Source organism: Delphinapterus leucas, chromosome 7, assembly GCF_059928025.1.
Source record: "Delphinapterus leucas isolate spDelLeu-1000000601 "Yukka" chromosome 7, BTC_Dleu_Yukka2, whole genome shotgun sequence".
NCBI classification, from domain to species: Eukaryota; Metazoa; Chordata; class Mammalia; order Artiodactyla; family Monodontidae; genus Delphinapterus; species Delphinapterus leucas.
In genome coordinates, this window is record NC_143135.1 from 97,839,153 (window position 1) to 97,856,204 (window position 17,052).

The 17,052-nt window shown below is 47.5% G+C and overlaps 1 protein-coding gene across 3 annotated transcripts in view; it reads left to right on the plus strand.

Annotated features, from left to right (window-relative positions):
• SORL1 (sortilin related receptor 1) overlaps positions 1-15,787 on the plus strand; it is a 157,031-nt gene extending 141,244 nt beyond the window's left edge. For 2 of the 3 annotated variants that reach the window (XM_022560208.3, XM_022560210.3), the window contains 8 exons: positions 1,221-1,405; positions 4,639-4,758; positions 5,687-5,851; positions 7,165-7,339; positions 8,370-8,476; positions 11,050-11,242; positions 13,703-13,915; positions 15,289-15,787. In XM_022560208.3, coding sequence (XP_022415916.2) covers positions 1,221-1,405; positions 4,639-4,758; positions 5,687-5,851; positions 7,165-7,339; positions 8,370-8,476; positions 11,050-11,242; positions 13,703-13,915; positions 15,289-15,356 — 1,226 coding nt within the window. In that variant the 3' untranslated portion in view covers positions 15,357-15,787. Of the gene's footprint in view, positions 1-1,220; positions 1,406-4,638; positions 4,759-5,686; positions 5,852-7,164; positions 7,340-8,369; positions 8,477-11,049; positions 11,243-13,702; positions 13,916-15,288 lie in introns of those variants that run through there. The other variant, XM_089915731.1, reaches the window with a different exon arrangement.
• Positions 15,788-17,052: the final 1,265 nt, after the last annotated feature.

The window sequence follows — 17,052 nt, forward strand, 5'->3', positions numbered from 1 at the left end:
GTGTGTGGTGTTTTACATAACACCTCCAGAATAGTGTGGTGGGATCTACTCATTTTATGGATGAGAAAACAAGGTTCAGGGACGGAACGATTCCCTCAGAAGGTGGCAGAGCCATGATGGGAATCCACGCCTCTCGAATTCCAAAGGCTGAGGTCTCATCACCTCAACATTACACCAATAGAAATTGGCAGAGACAGGAGCACAGGTCTTACCAGCCTTTGCCTGAAACGCACGAAGGGCTTGCTCCATGCCAGGCGTCATGCCGAGCACTTTACAGGAATTTTCTTTTTTTGTTCCCTGCAACAGTCAGCTGGTATAAGTGCTGTCACTGTCCTCCATCTTACCGACAAGGAAATGAACTTAGAGAGCACGAAGGGTAGAGTTGGGCCTTGAACCCAAGTCCTTCCGATTCCAAAGGCTGTCCTCTTAGCACACCCCCTTTTTGTTCACTGCTCTCTTAGTTTTTAATAACATTTCCCCTAATTAGAAAGGGGCCACACGTTTATCACAGGAAATTTAGAAAACATAAAAGGTACAATCGAATTTTTAATTACCTATCATTTCACTTCCCACGGAAACCACTTTTCCATTTTGGGTAGTTCCTAAGTTAATACTTTTTCCTCCTCATTGATTTCTTTGTATCTTCTTAAAATAAAATTTGAATAATACTCTAGGCAATTTTATATCCTGCCTTTTTCACTGAATGTAAATAACGGAATTTTCTAGTTTCATTATGTATTCTTGGAAGCAACCTTCAGTGGCCGCGTAATAGTTCATGGAGTGCGCGTGAAGCTCATGGATGCGCGTGATTTAACTGTTGCCTTGTTGCCGGCCAGTCAGATGATATACTTTTTTCTGCCATAACAAATGCTGTGACAGACATCCTGGCTGCACAAATTTTGGGATCCCTCTCATTTAACTGCACTGAAGGTTATGCAGGATTTCAGGACTCTCACAAGGCCAAATGGCTCTCCAGGAGGGTCGTACCAATTCATATCCCCAGATAGGCAGCTTTAAAAGGGATTTTCCCATGCCCATGCAGTGTGTGGCTTGCAGTAGTCATTAATAAATCACGCCGAGTGAATCTGTAAAGTAATAAAAATTCTACAGCATGTGGGGCTTACTTAAATGGAGAGATGACATTAAAAAAAAATAGGGTGTGCATATAAAGATATGTATTCCTGACTGCTGCCCCCAGCCCTTTGTCCCTGTTTCCCCAGTTGGCAACCTGACAGCTCATACAAACTACGAGATTTCTGCCTGGGCCAAGACTGACTTGGGGGACAGTCCTCTGGCATTTGAGCATGTCACGACCAGAGGAGTCCGCCCACCCGCCCCGAGCCTCAAAGCCAAGGCCGTCAATCAGACGGCGGTGGAATGCACCTGGACCGGCCCCAGGAATGTGGTAAGTCAGCCAGGATGACCCTTGCAGAGCACGGATGGACTGTCGCCTGGCACTAGGCCACCAGACACCCCCAGGGCTTCCCCCTCTGTTGCTGTTGTTTTTCTTCTCACCCCAAACACAAGCTACCCTTGTAGTCAGTTCTGGATTACCTTCTAGAGGCGCCTGACATCCTGCCTCAGCATCCCTTTCTGCATCCTGGCCTGGCATCCAAGACAAAGAGCCCCCCCGCTGTTTGCTGAATAGACCTAGTTTGAGGAGGGGGCACATTCCCGAGCTGGGAGTCTCACCTAGGGACGGGTGAGACGTCGCCTGCAGGACAATGAGTATGCACCTGAGGACCGTGCCTCAGGCTCCTCTAGCCCCTCCTCACCTATGGAATCCCCCGCCCACAGGTTGCTTTCTCTGTCCCCCCAAACACGCCCCGTCCCAGTTCATTCCAGGATGCTGGCTCTACTTGTGTATAGGCCTTTTGTTTTCATGTATGCATTTTGACTCACTGGAATTAGATCTGTGCTGCTTCGTTTTTGTTTTGTTTTTTTTTTTCGTTCGCGGTACGCGGGCCTCTCACTGCTGTGGCCTCTCCCGTTGCGGAGCAAAGGCTCCGGACGCGCAGGCTCACGGGCCCAGCCACTCCGCGGCATGTGGGATCTTCCCAGACTGGGGCACAAACCCGTGTCCCCTGCATCGGCAGGCGGACTCTCAACCACTGTGCCACCACGGAAGCCCTGTGCTTCTTTTTGAGCCTGGTTTTGATTTCCCACCCTCCACAGTGTGCACCCTCCTTTGCTTTTAGGTGCACCTTCGCAAGCCTTTTTTCATGCCCCTCCTGCCTCTGCACCAGGGCGTCTGCTCTCTCTTCCCTGGAATCCTTCCTGCTCCTGCTGCTGTGTAGTCAAATCCTAGCTCTTCTGCTGGATCTCTTTCCCTTACCAACTCCTAAATCTTTAGAGTTGATGCCACACAGCATAATGTTTCATTAGATACTACGTATCCGATTTGATATCTTCTGTCCACTCTCATCTCCCTAAGTAGTTTGTAAGTTCTTGAAGGGAAGGATTGTTTTCTGGGTTTTCCAAATGGAAAAGCAAATGGAACTAAATCTGTAATTGAGCCTTAGTGAATCCTCAGTGGCTGGTGAGGAGGAACTGGCGCACGTCTTGTCTTCTGAGGGCATCCCCATTGTGCGTCGGGGGCAGGACTGGTTCATGGGGAAAGAACCAAGGTTTGCAAGGAATTGTCTGTGAGATCAGCCGTGAAGAAGGAGGGAGAGGTAGGCGTTAACTGAGCATCCACTGTGTGCCAGGCACGATGCCCACCCTTCATCCGTGGTCTCGCACTTAATCCTCTCATCGGCTCTGTGGGGTAAATGTTCCTGCTCTACCGGTGAGGAGACCATGGCTCAGAGGGGGTGAAGTAACTGGCCAAAGTCGAGGGTTAGTAAGCAACAGGCCGAGTTAGAGCTCAGGTCCAGCTAATTTAACAGCCTGGGCTCTTCTGTTGCTCCAGAACCTGACTCCGGGGCAGGGACAGAGATGAGAATGCCCAGAGCCACCCCCGGTCTCCATTTTACCTGGAAGTAGACCGTTATCACAGAGGGGCCTTTGTCTCTGTTTAAGTACCCAACTCAGAGCCTGCCCACCTGTCACCCCCAGCTGTCTGCACAGAGCGGGGCATCGTGTACAGAACATTGGCCCGTGACTTGTTTTTAGTGTCTCACCACACGTGAACTTGGAGAAGGAGCCTAGCCCGGCCTCATCCTGGCTGAGAGACCCCTTACACTCATGGTAGCCTTCCGAGGGTCAGGGGCTGGTGGAGTCCTCTGGACGAAGCTCTCAGCTTCCGCCCATCTTCATCTCGCTGCGGACGCTGGGGTCTCACTCAGGGCTGCCGTCAGCACCGCGAGAGCCGCCCCCATCACTGTCTGCGTGGGGCCTTCTTACACCCTGGCTCCCGTGGCTCCAGGGACCCCTTTCCTAGCTCCTGGTTGAAGCCTCCACCCCACGGTAGCCACGGGCCTGTCCTCTCTGGGGGTCAGGCCTGCCTGCGCCCTGGGTCCCCCTCTGCCATCCCATCTGAGCCCTCTCCTTCCCCTATTCCTGTTGCATTCCCGTTTGCTCATCTGAGACACACAAGTCCTTTTGCATGTCCCTGATGGGCTCCCTTCATCCCCACAGCTTCTTCAAACTTGTACGGTTTTCAAGTCCCCTTTCTTGCCTGCTCGTATGCTCTTGGAGAAAATGCCCTTTGTTTCTACCTTACAAAGGAAGCTTCCTCATGCGTCCCCCATTAGAAACATGCTCTCAGCTTCCACTTTCCCCTCTATGAGGCCATCAGACTCCCACCTCCTGCTTTAAACTCCACGTGTACTGATTAGGGTTAAGAATGGGTGCATAGAACAGGAATGGAGGGTAACTGTGGCTTTCAACAGTTTATTTCCCTCCTAATTACAAGTCGGTCAGAGCTTGGAGTTCAGCCACCTGGGAGCTCTACAGCCGCAGCACAGTTTGAGCTGGGCCCCAGGCCCTGCCACCTCCGGCCTGTGGCATCACCTTGCAGTCCAGAGGGCCTCCTGGACCACGTCACCCTGCATATTCCAGGCAGCGGGAGGGCAGAAGAAGGGCACCGCTCCCTGCATTTCAATGTGTCCTCACCGAGGTCCTGCCTGGAACATCTGCTGACATCTTGTTGACCAGCCCTGTCACGTGGCCTCTGCCGCTTGGAGGGAGGTGTGGGTGTAGGCATGTTTCCAGGTGGCAGTTCTCACTAAGCACCAGGATTCTGCTGAGGGACATGGGGAGGATGGGAATGTCCTAGGCAGCCAGCAGTGCCCGCCCTCCCTCCCCATGCCCCCTCCACGAGCTTGCACACTTGCTATCCCCTTCGCACCTTGGTCAACCCCTCTTTTCCCCAGTTTATTATGCAGTCTTCTAGTATAGCATCTAACCTTCCACATTTGCATCTTGTTGTGGATAATTCTGTTTTTCCTCTCTGCATGGCTCTCCTCAAAAAAGCAAGCTCTGAGGAGAGTCTGCACCGTATTTATCTTTGTAGGTGGGAAGCCACTGCCTGGCCCAGGGTGCCTTCTCTGTAAATGCTGATGAAATAGATGTTGAATGAAGAATTCTTTGTGAGCTCATTTGAAGTGGTTCCCCGGGTCTTAAATTAGGGCTTTCATGAGAGTGAGGTCACTGGCCACTGAACTGGTGTCCTTTTCTGTTCTCTCCTTTTACCAGGTTTACGGCATCTTCTATGCCACATCCTTTCTTGACCTGTATCGCAACCCCAAGAGCTTGACTACATCACAGCACAACAAAACAGTCCTTGTCAGTGGGGATGAGCAGTATTTGTTTCTGGTAAGTTTCCTGTGCCAGGAGTACAGAAGAATGTTTTATTTTTTGAGGATGTCTTAATTGCTGGCCTCCTGGCTCAGACCCAGGACCTGGGGAGCTGGAGGTGTGGATTCCAGGATCCGCGTGCGATGCATGTGCGCCTGTGTGCGCGCACGCACACCTGTGTATGTATTCGTGCGAGAGAGACACACACGGGAGGATGGTTCTTTTTCACAAGCATCAGGTCTTTACTTGAAACGCAGAACGAACGGCCACTTAGCCAACTACAGCTCCCTTGTGCAGGATTGAGAACTTGGAGAATGGGTCACAGGAATAAATAAAAGCTGTTGTCAGATTCCACTTCTAGGAATTTAGCTTACATGCTTTTACATGTGTGCCAAGATATTTAGAGAAACATGTTTGGTATACTGTTGCTTGTGAAAACAGAAGATTTGGAACAAATGTCTATCAAGAGAAGACTGGTTAAAAGGATTATTGCCTATCTTTGTGATGGAGCATAGTGCAACCATCCAACACAAATACAACAAACTCCAAACGTACTGATTTGGAAAAATCTCCATGCTGTATTAAGTAAAAGAAGCGAAGAGCGTAATAATATGTGTAATGTTTTTGCATTTGTTTACGTCCCTAAATTAAGAACAGTAGACTATACATATACGTGCATGCATAAGTACACACATATATAAGTACATATCTATACACACATACCCGTAGATCTGGGCTTATATTTGTGCAGGACATTTCTGGAAGGAAGCACATAAAATCATTACTAGTACTACCTCTGGGAAAATGGATTGGAGATCTGGGGTAGGTGGGGAATTATTCTACATCTTTTTGTATGCATTGAATTTTAATTGTATCCATATGTCACTATTTTGTTGAAACAGTGGTTTGGTGACAACTGCATGAGTTCAAGTGGTGTTTGTTTCAGGTCCGGGTGGTGGCGCCCTACCAGGGGCCGTCCTCTGACTACGTCGTGGTGAGGATGATCCCAGATAGCAGGCTTCCTCCCCGTCACCTGCACGTGGTTCATACAGGCAAAACCTCCGCCGTCATCAAGTGGGAATCCCCATACGATTCTCCTGACCAGGACCTGGTGAGGGGACGCATGGTCTGGTTCGGGGGCGGGTGGGTCCTGTAATGGGGCAAGAAACCTAGGCCTGGTGCTTGGAGTTCAGCAGGAGGTCTCCCCCTATTTCTGCCTGGTCAAAGACGGGGTCCTTACAGGTGCCTCTTCTTCATTGTCACATCTCCAGTATTCCTGGCTACCATACTGGTTTGTCCCTCCTTCTCTGCTTTCTCTGCCTTCACTAACAAATCTAAATCTAGCCCACTGCCTGTTTTTCTAAATAAAGCTTTATTAGAACCAAGTTATACCCATTCGTTTACACATTATCTAGAGCTGCTGTTATGCTACAAACAAGAGAGTTGAGTAATTGTGGTAGAGACCATCTATTCTTCAAGGCCTAAGATATTTGCTCTCTGAACCTTTACAAAAAAGTTTGCTGGCCCATGCCCTAAGAGAAGAGGCATTGATTCTAGAAAAAACCTCCCATTTTCCCTTGCCCAGGCTGCTCTGACCTCCATGCCCTCTGCCCTTCCTGCCGTCCCAGGGGTGGGTGGTTTTAAATGCTTGGTCACAAAGACTCCTGTGGACTCTCAGCTTCTTCCTGATGATTGAGTTCCCTGTGCTTACTACCTGTCCTTTTACTTTCTCCCTGTCCCCATAGATGTAAGAAGCAACCTGGGAGAAAGTAAATGGGGTTTTTTGTCTCTTAGACCTGGGATTGAACACTTTCATTCATTGTTCCCCTCTGACGACATCCCAACACTATGGCAGTGGTGGAGATAGAGAATTTGAACACTGAACTGGGGTTTTTTTTTTTTTTGCGGTACGCGGGCCTCTCACTGTCGTGGCCTCTCCCGTTGCGGAGCACAGGCTCTGGACGCACAGGCTCAGCGGCCATGGCTCAAGGGCCCAGCTGCTCCACGGCATGTGGGATCCTCCCGGACCGGGGCACGAACCCGCGTCCCCTGCATCGGCAGGCGGACTCTCAACCACTGTGCCACCAGGGAAGCCCTGAACTGGGGTTTTTCTCGCATGTTCCAACATACCTGCTGCTGCCATCACAAATGTGGTTTTCCCTAGAGTTGTTTTTTTGGGGGGAGGGTGGGTAGGTGGATCAAACTGACAATTCTCTGTACAAATCTGGGAGTGAATACTTGTTATAAGGTTGGGACATGACTACCCCAGAGGCTTTCCAAAGAACAGACATTGGGGCTCAAAATATTGTTGCCGGGGGTCACAACCACTGACATACTTATGTTACATGGGCCACCATTGAACTACAAAGAGTAAAACAACTCCAGGTTCCTGATTACCATTAAAATGTCTTTTTCTTGTCCTAGCTATATGCAATTGCAGTTAAAGATCTCATAAGGAAGAGTGACCGGAGCTACAAGGTGAAATCCCGCAACAGTACCGTGGAATACACCCTTAGCAAGTTGGAGCCTGGAGGGAAATACCATGTGATTGTCCAGCTGGGGAACATGAGCAAGGACTCCAGTATCAAAATTACCACAGGTGAGCAGACGAGCGATTGGAGGCCCCCTCACACGGCAAGGCACTCCCAGTGCCGCTAGAACGCCTCTAGGCATGGGATTTCTTTTTGTTCTTTTTTATTTTTTAGTTTTTTGAAGACATAGGATTTCTATCAGTAATTGCACAGGAAGTGCGAAGACGACCCGCAGTGTCCACACTGGGGCAGAGCCGTGCAGGCGTCCCAGTATCTGGGCTGCAGGGTGGTGGCCAGGGCGCTGTGGGCTGGGCAGTGGCTGTCGTTTTCCATATTCTCCATCTCCTCTAGTCTCCCCTCCCCTAGCTGGTTTTGACATTTCCAAGAGAGTTAGGAAATAAAACTGAACATTTGCCACTTAAAGCCAAGCATTGCATCTGGGCACCTGGACTGAAGTCATCATGGTTCCTTGGGGCAACATCATGTGCAGAAATGGATGGAGACCAGTAACTGGGCAGCAGATTAAAGGGGGATTTGCTGCCAGCTCCAGGCTGGCTCAGCAGTCAGGCTCAAGTTCAGAGAGCAAGTAATAAGCTCAGTTACTCGGACAGCAGCAGACGATATCAGGAGTGTCAGTAACGGAGGCCGGCAGTGTGAACCGTGGGCCTGGGCCATACTCTGTGGTCATTCTAGGGCTCTGTCTTCAGACCGAGCTCCCTAGGCCCTCACTGACCTCTAAGGCCTCTGGCATTTGGAGCACGAAAGTAGACTGGAACCAGAGCAGAGGTCCAGGTAAACTTTGAACATGGTTCCATCCCACCCCATCCCTTCCTCCCCCTACCCCGTTTGTTTTTGGCCATCCTTGAGTCTAGATAATGTCCAGATTTCTTGGCTAAAGGTATTATAACAACAAAAGAGATGCCAGTTAAAGAGTGTCTGCAATGTGCTAGGCTGTATACGAAGCGGTATATGTGTATTATTCCTTCCTTAACCTATCCCTTCAAGATTAGCATTATTTAATCAACCTTTGACAGACAAGGAAACGGAGACTCAGATGTTGAGCCACTAACCACATCCTACGTCACCTTTAATTTTCAGTTTCGTTATCAGCACCTGATGCCTTAAAAATCATAACAGAAAATGACCATGTTCTTCTGTTTTGGAAAAGCCTAGCTTTGAAGGAAAAGCATTTTAATGAAAGCAGGGTAAGTTCCTCCCTCCTTCTCAGTGACTTCGGAAATCTAATTGAAATGCCATTTTAGAGATGAGCTCGTTAACAGCGTGCTGGCGTAGATAGAGTAAAAAGAAAGAATAGGGCAGGGGAGTGAACTTGAGAATTAAAGGACCATTTTCTGTGGGATTGCTAATTAGTGAAATGTTTATACTGCCCATTAAAGATGTGAATCTCTGCACTAAGCACTTTTCAATCCTGAACTTGTCATCCCCTGAAAGATAGAGAAACGGGCTGGAGTCCTCACTGTGCTTCCTGAGGCTGGACCGGGGCTCAGCATCGGAACCCAGGGCCCCATCTTTCCCAAACAGTCTGAGGGCGGGGCTGTGGCTTCAGTACTGGGGATCCGAGCTGCACTGCCAACCTGGAATCTTACCAGTTTCTTTCCAGTGAGCAGGAAGTGCTTGAAGATAGTCTTTTGACATAAGAAAAACACCTTTTGTTTTTAGCAGACCAATTACTGAACTCACAGCAGGAGATAGGAGGAGGAGGAAGAGAGTGGCACCTGGGAATAGATTTGCCATCCAAGGGTGGACAGCTTCTCCAGTGGAGCTGGGTTGGCCCCATTGTCAGCAAAGCATGAGCTAAATAGATACACGGTAAATCAACCGTGGCTACCTCGGGGTAGAGCGTTGGCAAAGAGCCCTACAGTTCTAAATCGTCACAGTGTAATGCCAGAAGGAAAGCTAAATCAAAATTTGAAAATTCTCACAACTGTGACATATAAATGGTTAATGTATTTAAGTGTAAAGAGAGCTTTCAAATCAATTCAAAACAGAAACACATTGACCCTTGAAAAACGCAGATTTGAATTGTGCAGGTCCACTTATATGTGGAACCTACAGTACCACACCATCTGTGGTTGGTTGAATGCAAGGATGCAGAACCGAGGATACAGAGGGTCCACTCTTAAGTTATTCTCGGATGTTTGACTGCTCAGAGGGTCAGGGCCCCAACCCCTACGTTGTTCAGGGGTCAACTGTGTTATAATTTTGAATAAGGAACAGGTAGAACGGTAAAAATGTTCAAGCAGCAGTGAGCAAAAGAAAATAAAGTTTCAGCTTCACTAGTAATCTAAACAGCACAGATACAGCACTTTCACATTAAATTGGCCAAAGTTTTGGGGGAGGGTAGTACCAACATGAGTCATAGCTGGGGAGAGGAGTGCTCTGGGAATATGAATGGGTTCAGCCTTCTGTAAGGCACTTTGGCAATAGGTATCAGAAACGTTGAAGGTGTTGCATCGTTTGATTCAGCAATTCTAGGATTTTACTCTAAGGAAACAGTGTGCATAAAGATCTTGATTTATGACAGTAAGAAAGAGGACACACCCTAAATGCCCACTAGAAGAGGGTTGGTCAAGTCAGTTATGGGTGGCTGATGTTGGTATCATTTACATTTTTTTTCTTTATCCCCTTATGTATTTTGAAAATGTCCTACACCACATATATATTAGATAGAAAATAATAAATGCCAGTTAGTAGTCTATAAAAAAGAAGGCAGGAGTAGGACTCCAGGCAGGTGCTGTAGGGAGACCCAGTCGGGCAGCCAATTGTCATCAGCGTGGCAGGAGCCCAGCTTCATAAAGGTTGGGCTTGCAGTCAGTATTCCATTCCCAGTGCAGGGTTCCGGCATAAGCTTAATGCGTCCTTATTCCTTCCTCCTGACTTAGAGTTCAAAGAAGAGGCAGGTCATCAGAATGAGAACCAGGGGACCATGATCATGCAGTGGGGCCCAATACGTGGGTAGAAATAAGACGGGAGGGGTTTTGCGCTGGGGGGAGGTGCTGGTAGCTATGACACTGGAAGACTTGGAGATCAACCGGGAAGTCTGGGAGTCAATCCTGATCCCAGCCAGCATGCTGGGTTCGGGCTGTTCCAAGAGGGATTTTTCCAGCACAGGAGTCCAAGACTCTCCCCGAGCCAGTCTAAGTCGGATGCTTATTTCACACTCCCCCAGTGAGCAGAGGCTGAGCTGCTGCAGTGCTGCCTAGTTCAAGGCCAGGCTTGTCTGGGGCTGAGATCAGCTTGGATGAACTAGAAAGCACGGAGATAGGAAGTGAACTGCAAGCCAGCAATGGAGTTTGTATAGGCTGTTCTAAGGAGAAATGTCTTGCTTTTATTTTTTACCCCATGCCTGGAGTCCACTGCAACTTGGATTTATTATTGGTCCAGTCTCATTTCAATGACCTGTTGCTGTGTTGTCTGGATTCTTTGTTTCATTTAATATTCCTTGAGATAAGTGGATTGCTGACCAGAACTTTGAATTCTGTACTGGAGTATTTGTTAAAATGGCTTTTGTTAGGTCTGTGCTTTTCATTTCTACTATGTGGCTCAGAAGTGGGTAGTTAGATGTTGGGGATGAGAATGTTCCCATTTTCTGAATCTAATATCTCAGTGCTATGTAAAAAGAACTGGTACGAAACACACACTGCTTTAGCATCTATAAATGTCTGCAATAAGGAGCTCACAAAGTTGGAACCAGTAGTAGCAGCTGTTAGATTCCTTATTTAACTTCCTGAGCAATCCCTCCTGTGTTTGTTTTCAGGGCTACGAGATACACATGTTTGATAGTGCCATGAATATCACAGCTTACCTTGGGAATACTACTGACAATTTCTTTAAAATCTCCAACCTGAAGTTGGGTCATAATTATACTTTCACTGTCCAAGCACGATGCCTTTTTGGCAGCCAGATTTGTGGGGAGCCTGCTGTCCTGCTGTATGATGAGTTGGGATCTGGTAAGTTGCTGTTGTTGCCCATTTCCATCTTCAATTCCGAGGAAATATATCAGGGATGTAGCATGGCTTGATAAACATGTGTCTTTCTAAAATGCATTTAAAATATTCTTGCAGCTCAAAGGAAAATCATTTATGCATCAGTTTAATGAGATATTGATATATTTAAAAAATACTTCCTGGGCTCCCCTGGTGGCGCAGTGGTTGAGAGTCTGCCTGCCGATGCAGGCAACACGGGTTCGTGCCCTGGTCCGGGAAGATCCCACATGCCGCGGAGCGGCTGAGCCCGTGAGCCATGGCCACTGAGCCTGCGCGTCCAGAGCCTGTGCTCCACAACGGGAGCGGCCGCGACAGTGAGAGGCCCGCGCACCGCAAAAAAAAAAAAAAAAAAAAAAAATGCTTCCAGAGTCAGGCATGGTGTGAGGAGCTGGGATTATAAGGTGACCATATTCTGAATGTAAAGCAGAAGAAAGGGAGGTTTTGTTGAAAAAGGAGATTCTGCTTGGGAAGCACTAGCTTAATGAGTTTTGTTTTTATTCTTTGGAGGACTGTTCAGAGCTGCTAATATGCTAATATTCCCTAGGATTCTGCGAGTCAGTAGATTATCTCATCACAGATTCCCTGATTTCTCAGCCTCTTCATCTTCACCGTCAGCCTCAGATCAAAGCCTGAAGTTGACCTGGGATCTCTGTCTTCTGGACACACACAGACAGCAGTGTCGGGCCATGGTGATGGCAGGGGAGAGGAACCTTCCATTTACATGGAAATTCTGCTCAGATTGTAATAGCTTAGCCAGGATTTCAACAAATGTTTTGCCACTGGCCTTTGTAGTTCCATTTATTCCCAGCCAAGAACTAACCAGTGCTTAAGCTCAGAATCTTATGTTAGACTTGTTATATGTTCCATCACGCTTCCCGGCGTGGCTTCTGGGGGAATCCTTTATCCTTGGCACCTCCCTAAAAGAGGGAAACCTTGCACACCACATCCCTTAGAGAACTGTCGCATGTTTGAGGTTCTGAGAAGTTTCTACAGGAAACAACCAACCAAACTCTTGTTGTCCTAGTGTTTTTTAAATAGAGTCTCCTTTTTAAGTAAAACCTATTAGCAACCTGTGAAATAGACTTTGGGGAAAACTGCTGTGAGGACATCTGCCAGCTACCTTTGTAAACCAAAACTGTCAGGTGGGAGAATCTCTCAGGTAGACCTCTCGGGCCACGTCCTGCCCCTTGATGTGCACGTCCCCTCGGAGGCAAGGTGAGGACAGGAGCTCACTCATTCCTGCCGCCTCCAGCGTGCTGGCTTCCTCTTAACTGCTCCAGCCCAGAGCTTTCCCCCAATTTTCCACTTCACAGCTGGGATTAGGTTGGGACGCGTGAACTGAGATTTGGGAGAGTTTTTTCCAGTAAGTCGATAGTGCAAGAAATTAACGACACGGCTATTGAGTTGTTAGATCAGACTCACAGGAAATGGCTGCTCTCTGGCCCATCTTTACGAGGACCTATTGGGATGAAGCCCTGGGCAGCTCCTGAGCTCTCTTCACAAGGCAGAGCCCTGGCCTGCATCACCTCGCCCTGCACCAGGGAACAACCTCAAGCCTGATGAAGCTCCTCATGGAGACCGAGGAAGTCCACTTTGCTTCCTTAGCTAAAACTGACTCCTGCAAGCCATGTTCCTGCCTCAGGTTCAGACTTTCCCCAGGATTTATGACATAAAAATCTACCCCTTCCGGGAAGACTGGCTCTAACCCAACAGGGAGATGGCTTTGCCCCAGAGCCCTGTTGCTACAACTTTATCAGTACCTCATGATAAAGCTAGTATTTGTTTAAAACAGTGGGAAGGGAGCATCACTGTTAGGTTATAGACACCCAAATGGCTTTGCAAAGAGCTTTTACAAAATGTTAAATGTATATGGAAAGATTCTCTCTCTCTCTCTCTCATTTAAGTTAAAAAACCTCATAAAACTTCATGAGCTGTTAAGTCAGTATTGCAGTAAAGGAATCTCATTTGTATCACTTAATGGAGCTTCAGGTAATTGCAGTTCAGAGTGACTTTGGTGCCAAGTAGGGGGAAATAATTGCAATCTCGTTAATTAGTGGTCTGATTTCACATCCTCTTACGTAAGGCAAGCGAGCGGTCTTAAGTAATAACGCTAATGAAATCAGTGTTGGTACCCCAACAAAGGTCTCCCTTCCAAGAGATTATCTAAATAACCAACGCAGCCGCGATTAGGAGCCTAATGTAATTACCGTATTTGCATGCACAAGGCCTGTCCTCCATCACTCATGGCAAGGAGTCGGGAAACATTCAGGCGTCACGTGCAGGAACGTGCCATACCAGGCAGGCGGTTCGGGGAGGTGTTGCAAGCTCTTGGCGTTTTGGGGTGGGTGGGGCAGTGAGGGGTTGCCCAGTCTGTTCTCCCGCCCTTAAGTGGGAGGCTTACGGGTTGGCCTCTTGCCTTGGCAGGTGGGGATGCCTCAACGATCCAGGCCGCCAGATCTACCGACGTTGCTGCCGTGGTGGTGCCCATCTTGTTCCTGATACTGCTGAGCCTGGGCGTTGGGTTTGCCATCCTGTACACGAAGCATCGGAGGCTGCAGAGCAGCTTCACCGCTTTTGCCAACAGCCACTACAGCTCCAGGCTGGGCTCGGCCGTCTTCTCCTCGGGGGATGACCTGGGTGAGTGCGTCAGGGCACAGGGTTCTTCTTCCCAGGGCAGACCCCACAAAGCCAGGGGCTTGCTGAGGAAACGCCTGCCTCGAGCTCATCTTTTTGACGCTAGCAGAGTGCTTTACTAACCAGTGACCCTACTGGTTTGGGTTGAATCAGTTGGAGCCCTTTGCTTTGAAGTTGCTCCTAAATTAAAATACCAGTATTCTCTTAAATAGTGTGCCCGAGACAGGGAGTTCTGTGAAAGAACAGATAGGAGCTTGCCTTTTACAGGAAGGATAGGCAGACCCTGGGCTTTGGGTATTCCCAAAGTATTGGCAAATTCTTAAGAATTTCCGACCCCTCTCATCCTTCACAGACCTGGAGGCCTGACGTCTCTGGAGATGTTAGTCGAGACAAAAAGCCACGCTTTCCCCATCGGCTTCTGTCCAAAGAAGCCCTTCCCATCTTGCTGTTTCTCTTTCTGATGGCTAGCACAACTCTCACTGCGAAGAGAGGGAGATGTTCCTTTTATAAACGTCTGTGTGCTCAAATTGCTAAATGCTAATTGAGCAAGTAGGCCACTTAATAAATGTAATCAGATAGGTGTGTTTTGGGGCCTTCCCCAAACTCGGGCCTGTCCAAACTCAGACTGCTGAATGGGAGTTTACATGTTTATTTTCTTCTGTCAACTAGTTACAGTTTTGTCTATACAGACATTGACGTATTTCCTGCTCACTGATCGTTCGTTATTGAGTCTTCTCCCTTTTCTTCTCAGTTTCCTTTCTTGTTTTATCACAGGCGCTTGGACTGCCTTGCGTGAATAGGGTGGGTTCTTTGGTGGGTTCTTTGCTTCTGTTACTGGGGGCAAGAGGAATCCACCCATCACGGGGCCGTGCTGTGATCACTGAAAGCAGATCAGCACTTAGTTGCTCAGGATGGTACCAGGGCCCACGAGGGGACAACCATGAGTCTGGCTAAATGCTTAAACCCCTCTAAGGTCCTTTTCTTCATGATTGGTGTGGGTTCAAAGGAGAAAACAGACAATGACGTTCACTGTGCTAGCATAGGGTGTGGACAACTCAAATCGGGGCACCTAAGCCACCCGTTGGACTTTGGGGTAGGGAATAAGATCCTCCCTCGTCAAAGGTTTACTTTTCTTATTTGGTTAATTTCAAGTACCATGAAAATAAGCTTGGCCACCCGTTGATGGGGAACAGGTGACCCAAGAGTGTCAGAGAGAAGCTGGGCTGGGTTTCAGCATCGATTCTTGTGCCTGGCTGGCTCTGCTGCTGACTTTTCCAGCTGGGGCTTGTACTGTAGGGATGGAGGGTCAGTGGTGGGGTGTGGGGTTGGGCGGAAGTGCCCCGGAACTCACCAAGGACTGACTGTCTTGCCTTTAGGGGAGGACGATGAAGATGCTCCGATGATAACTGGATTTTCCGACGACGTCCCCATGGTGATAGCCTAAAAGAGCTTTCCTCACTAGAAACCAAATGGTGTAAATATTTTATTTGATAAAGATAGTTGATGGTTTATTTTAAAAGATGCACTTTGAGTTGCAATATGTTATTTTTATATGGGCCAAAAAAAACAACAACAAAAAAAAAACAAAGGAGGAAAGAAAGGAATGAATAAACTTTGTCGTAATCAACTGTGAACTTCAAACCAGGTGGATTTTAGTAACCAAATTGCTTTGGTTTGATATTAGTGTAGTCTCACAGGGCTGTGCTTACTGGGCATATGCTTTTTAAGTCTGTGAGATAATTTTGGTTCAGTAAATTGGCCATTCTTTTTATTTTTCTAAGACACAGAAATGTATTTAATAAAAACTTCGAGAGTGACGGGTAGAATCCCTCCTCCTCGAAAGTATGCTCAAATTAAAAATTTTTTTTGCATTTAGTTTCTATGAAAGTGTTTGGGCGTGTGACGGGGGAAGGTTCTTTTGTGTTATTTTGTTAATTTATTGGAACTCTGTATAGGGCAAGGCTTTAGTGGTCATCTGACACCATACATGTTATGAGCCCCTCGCCTATAGGGTTGAGGCGTGGGGAACAGCAGCAGTTTTGTTGCCATTCCAGAAGCAATCCATTTTTATTCACTCGTGTGTCACACGACGGTGTTTGGCAGGAGAGCATATTGAGTCATTGCTCCATTTCAGTTAAACAGAGATGCAGCTTGGGAAGCCCTGCAAGCAACAGCTTCCTCTCTCATATTAATGGATGGATTCTTACTGTACACACCTCTGTACAAGATGTAGCTTTGAAAGCTACAAAATGATAACACTGCTTTATTATACACTGGTGTCATCGTCATGGCAAAACATTGCTCTGGTTGTGGGAGAGAGTTCTAGATTTGTGCCATGATAGCTACACTGGCAGATATAGTACCTAATTTTTCCTTTTGGGATTTTTTGTTTCGTTTTGTTTTTACTTACCGCTGAAGAATGTCGAATGTAAAGTTTTGTATTTGTGTTGAGTTGGCCGCTTACTGTCCTTAAAAATCCGTACTGATATATGCAGTCGTTTTGAATTGGGTCAGTGCCTTCTCTTTTCTTCTCTTCTACCACCTGCCTCACCTGTACCCCTGCCCAGTTTAAAGAGAAAATGCTCTTCACTCTTACAGAGAGACAGGAGATGTGTGAATTTGAGACCATTCGATCCAGTTCATGGTAGTGGCAACGCTAGATTTGATATGCTCTGTAAAATAAGCTGGGCTGTACCCTTCTGCCTTTCAATGCCTCCCCTGTATTCAAACCGTGGCCACTTGGCAGGTGTGTGAGATCCACTGGGGACTGGTGCCCACTCTTGAGACCTAGTGTTGTTGGCAGCAGTGTCTAGCATTGTTGTGTTGCCTATCGTATGCACCTCACTGCGGAACTTCTTCCTGAACGAGAAGCAGTGTGCTCTAGGGATATTCCAGAGTCATGCTTCTGCACATGTGTCCCTCATCTGCAAGCTTTGTCAAAACCCCATCTCCTCTTAGATGCAATGCATCACCTTCTCCCAAGTATTTGCTTCCTTTTAACCAGAAGTATCATTCTTGGCTGATAACATAGTTTTGTTCTGCCTGGGGAGTGTTTGGGAAACAAAGAGCCAATTAAAGTTTTTTTAGTTAAAACATTTTATTTGTGTATATATATATTCTGCTTGAGGAGTATTTTCAAT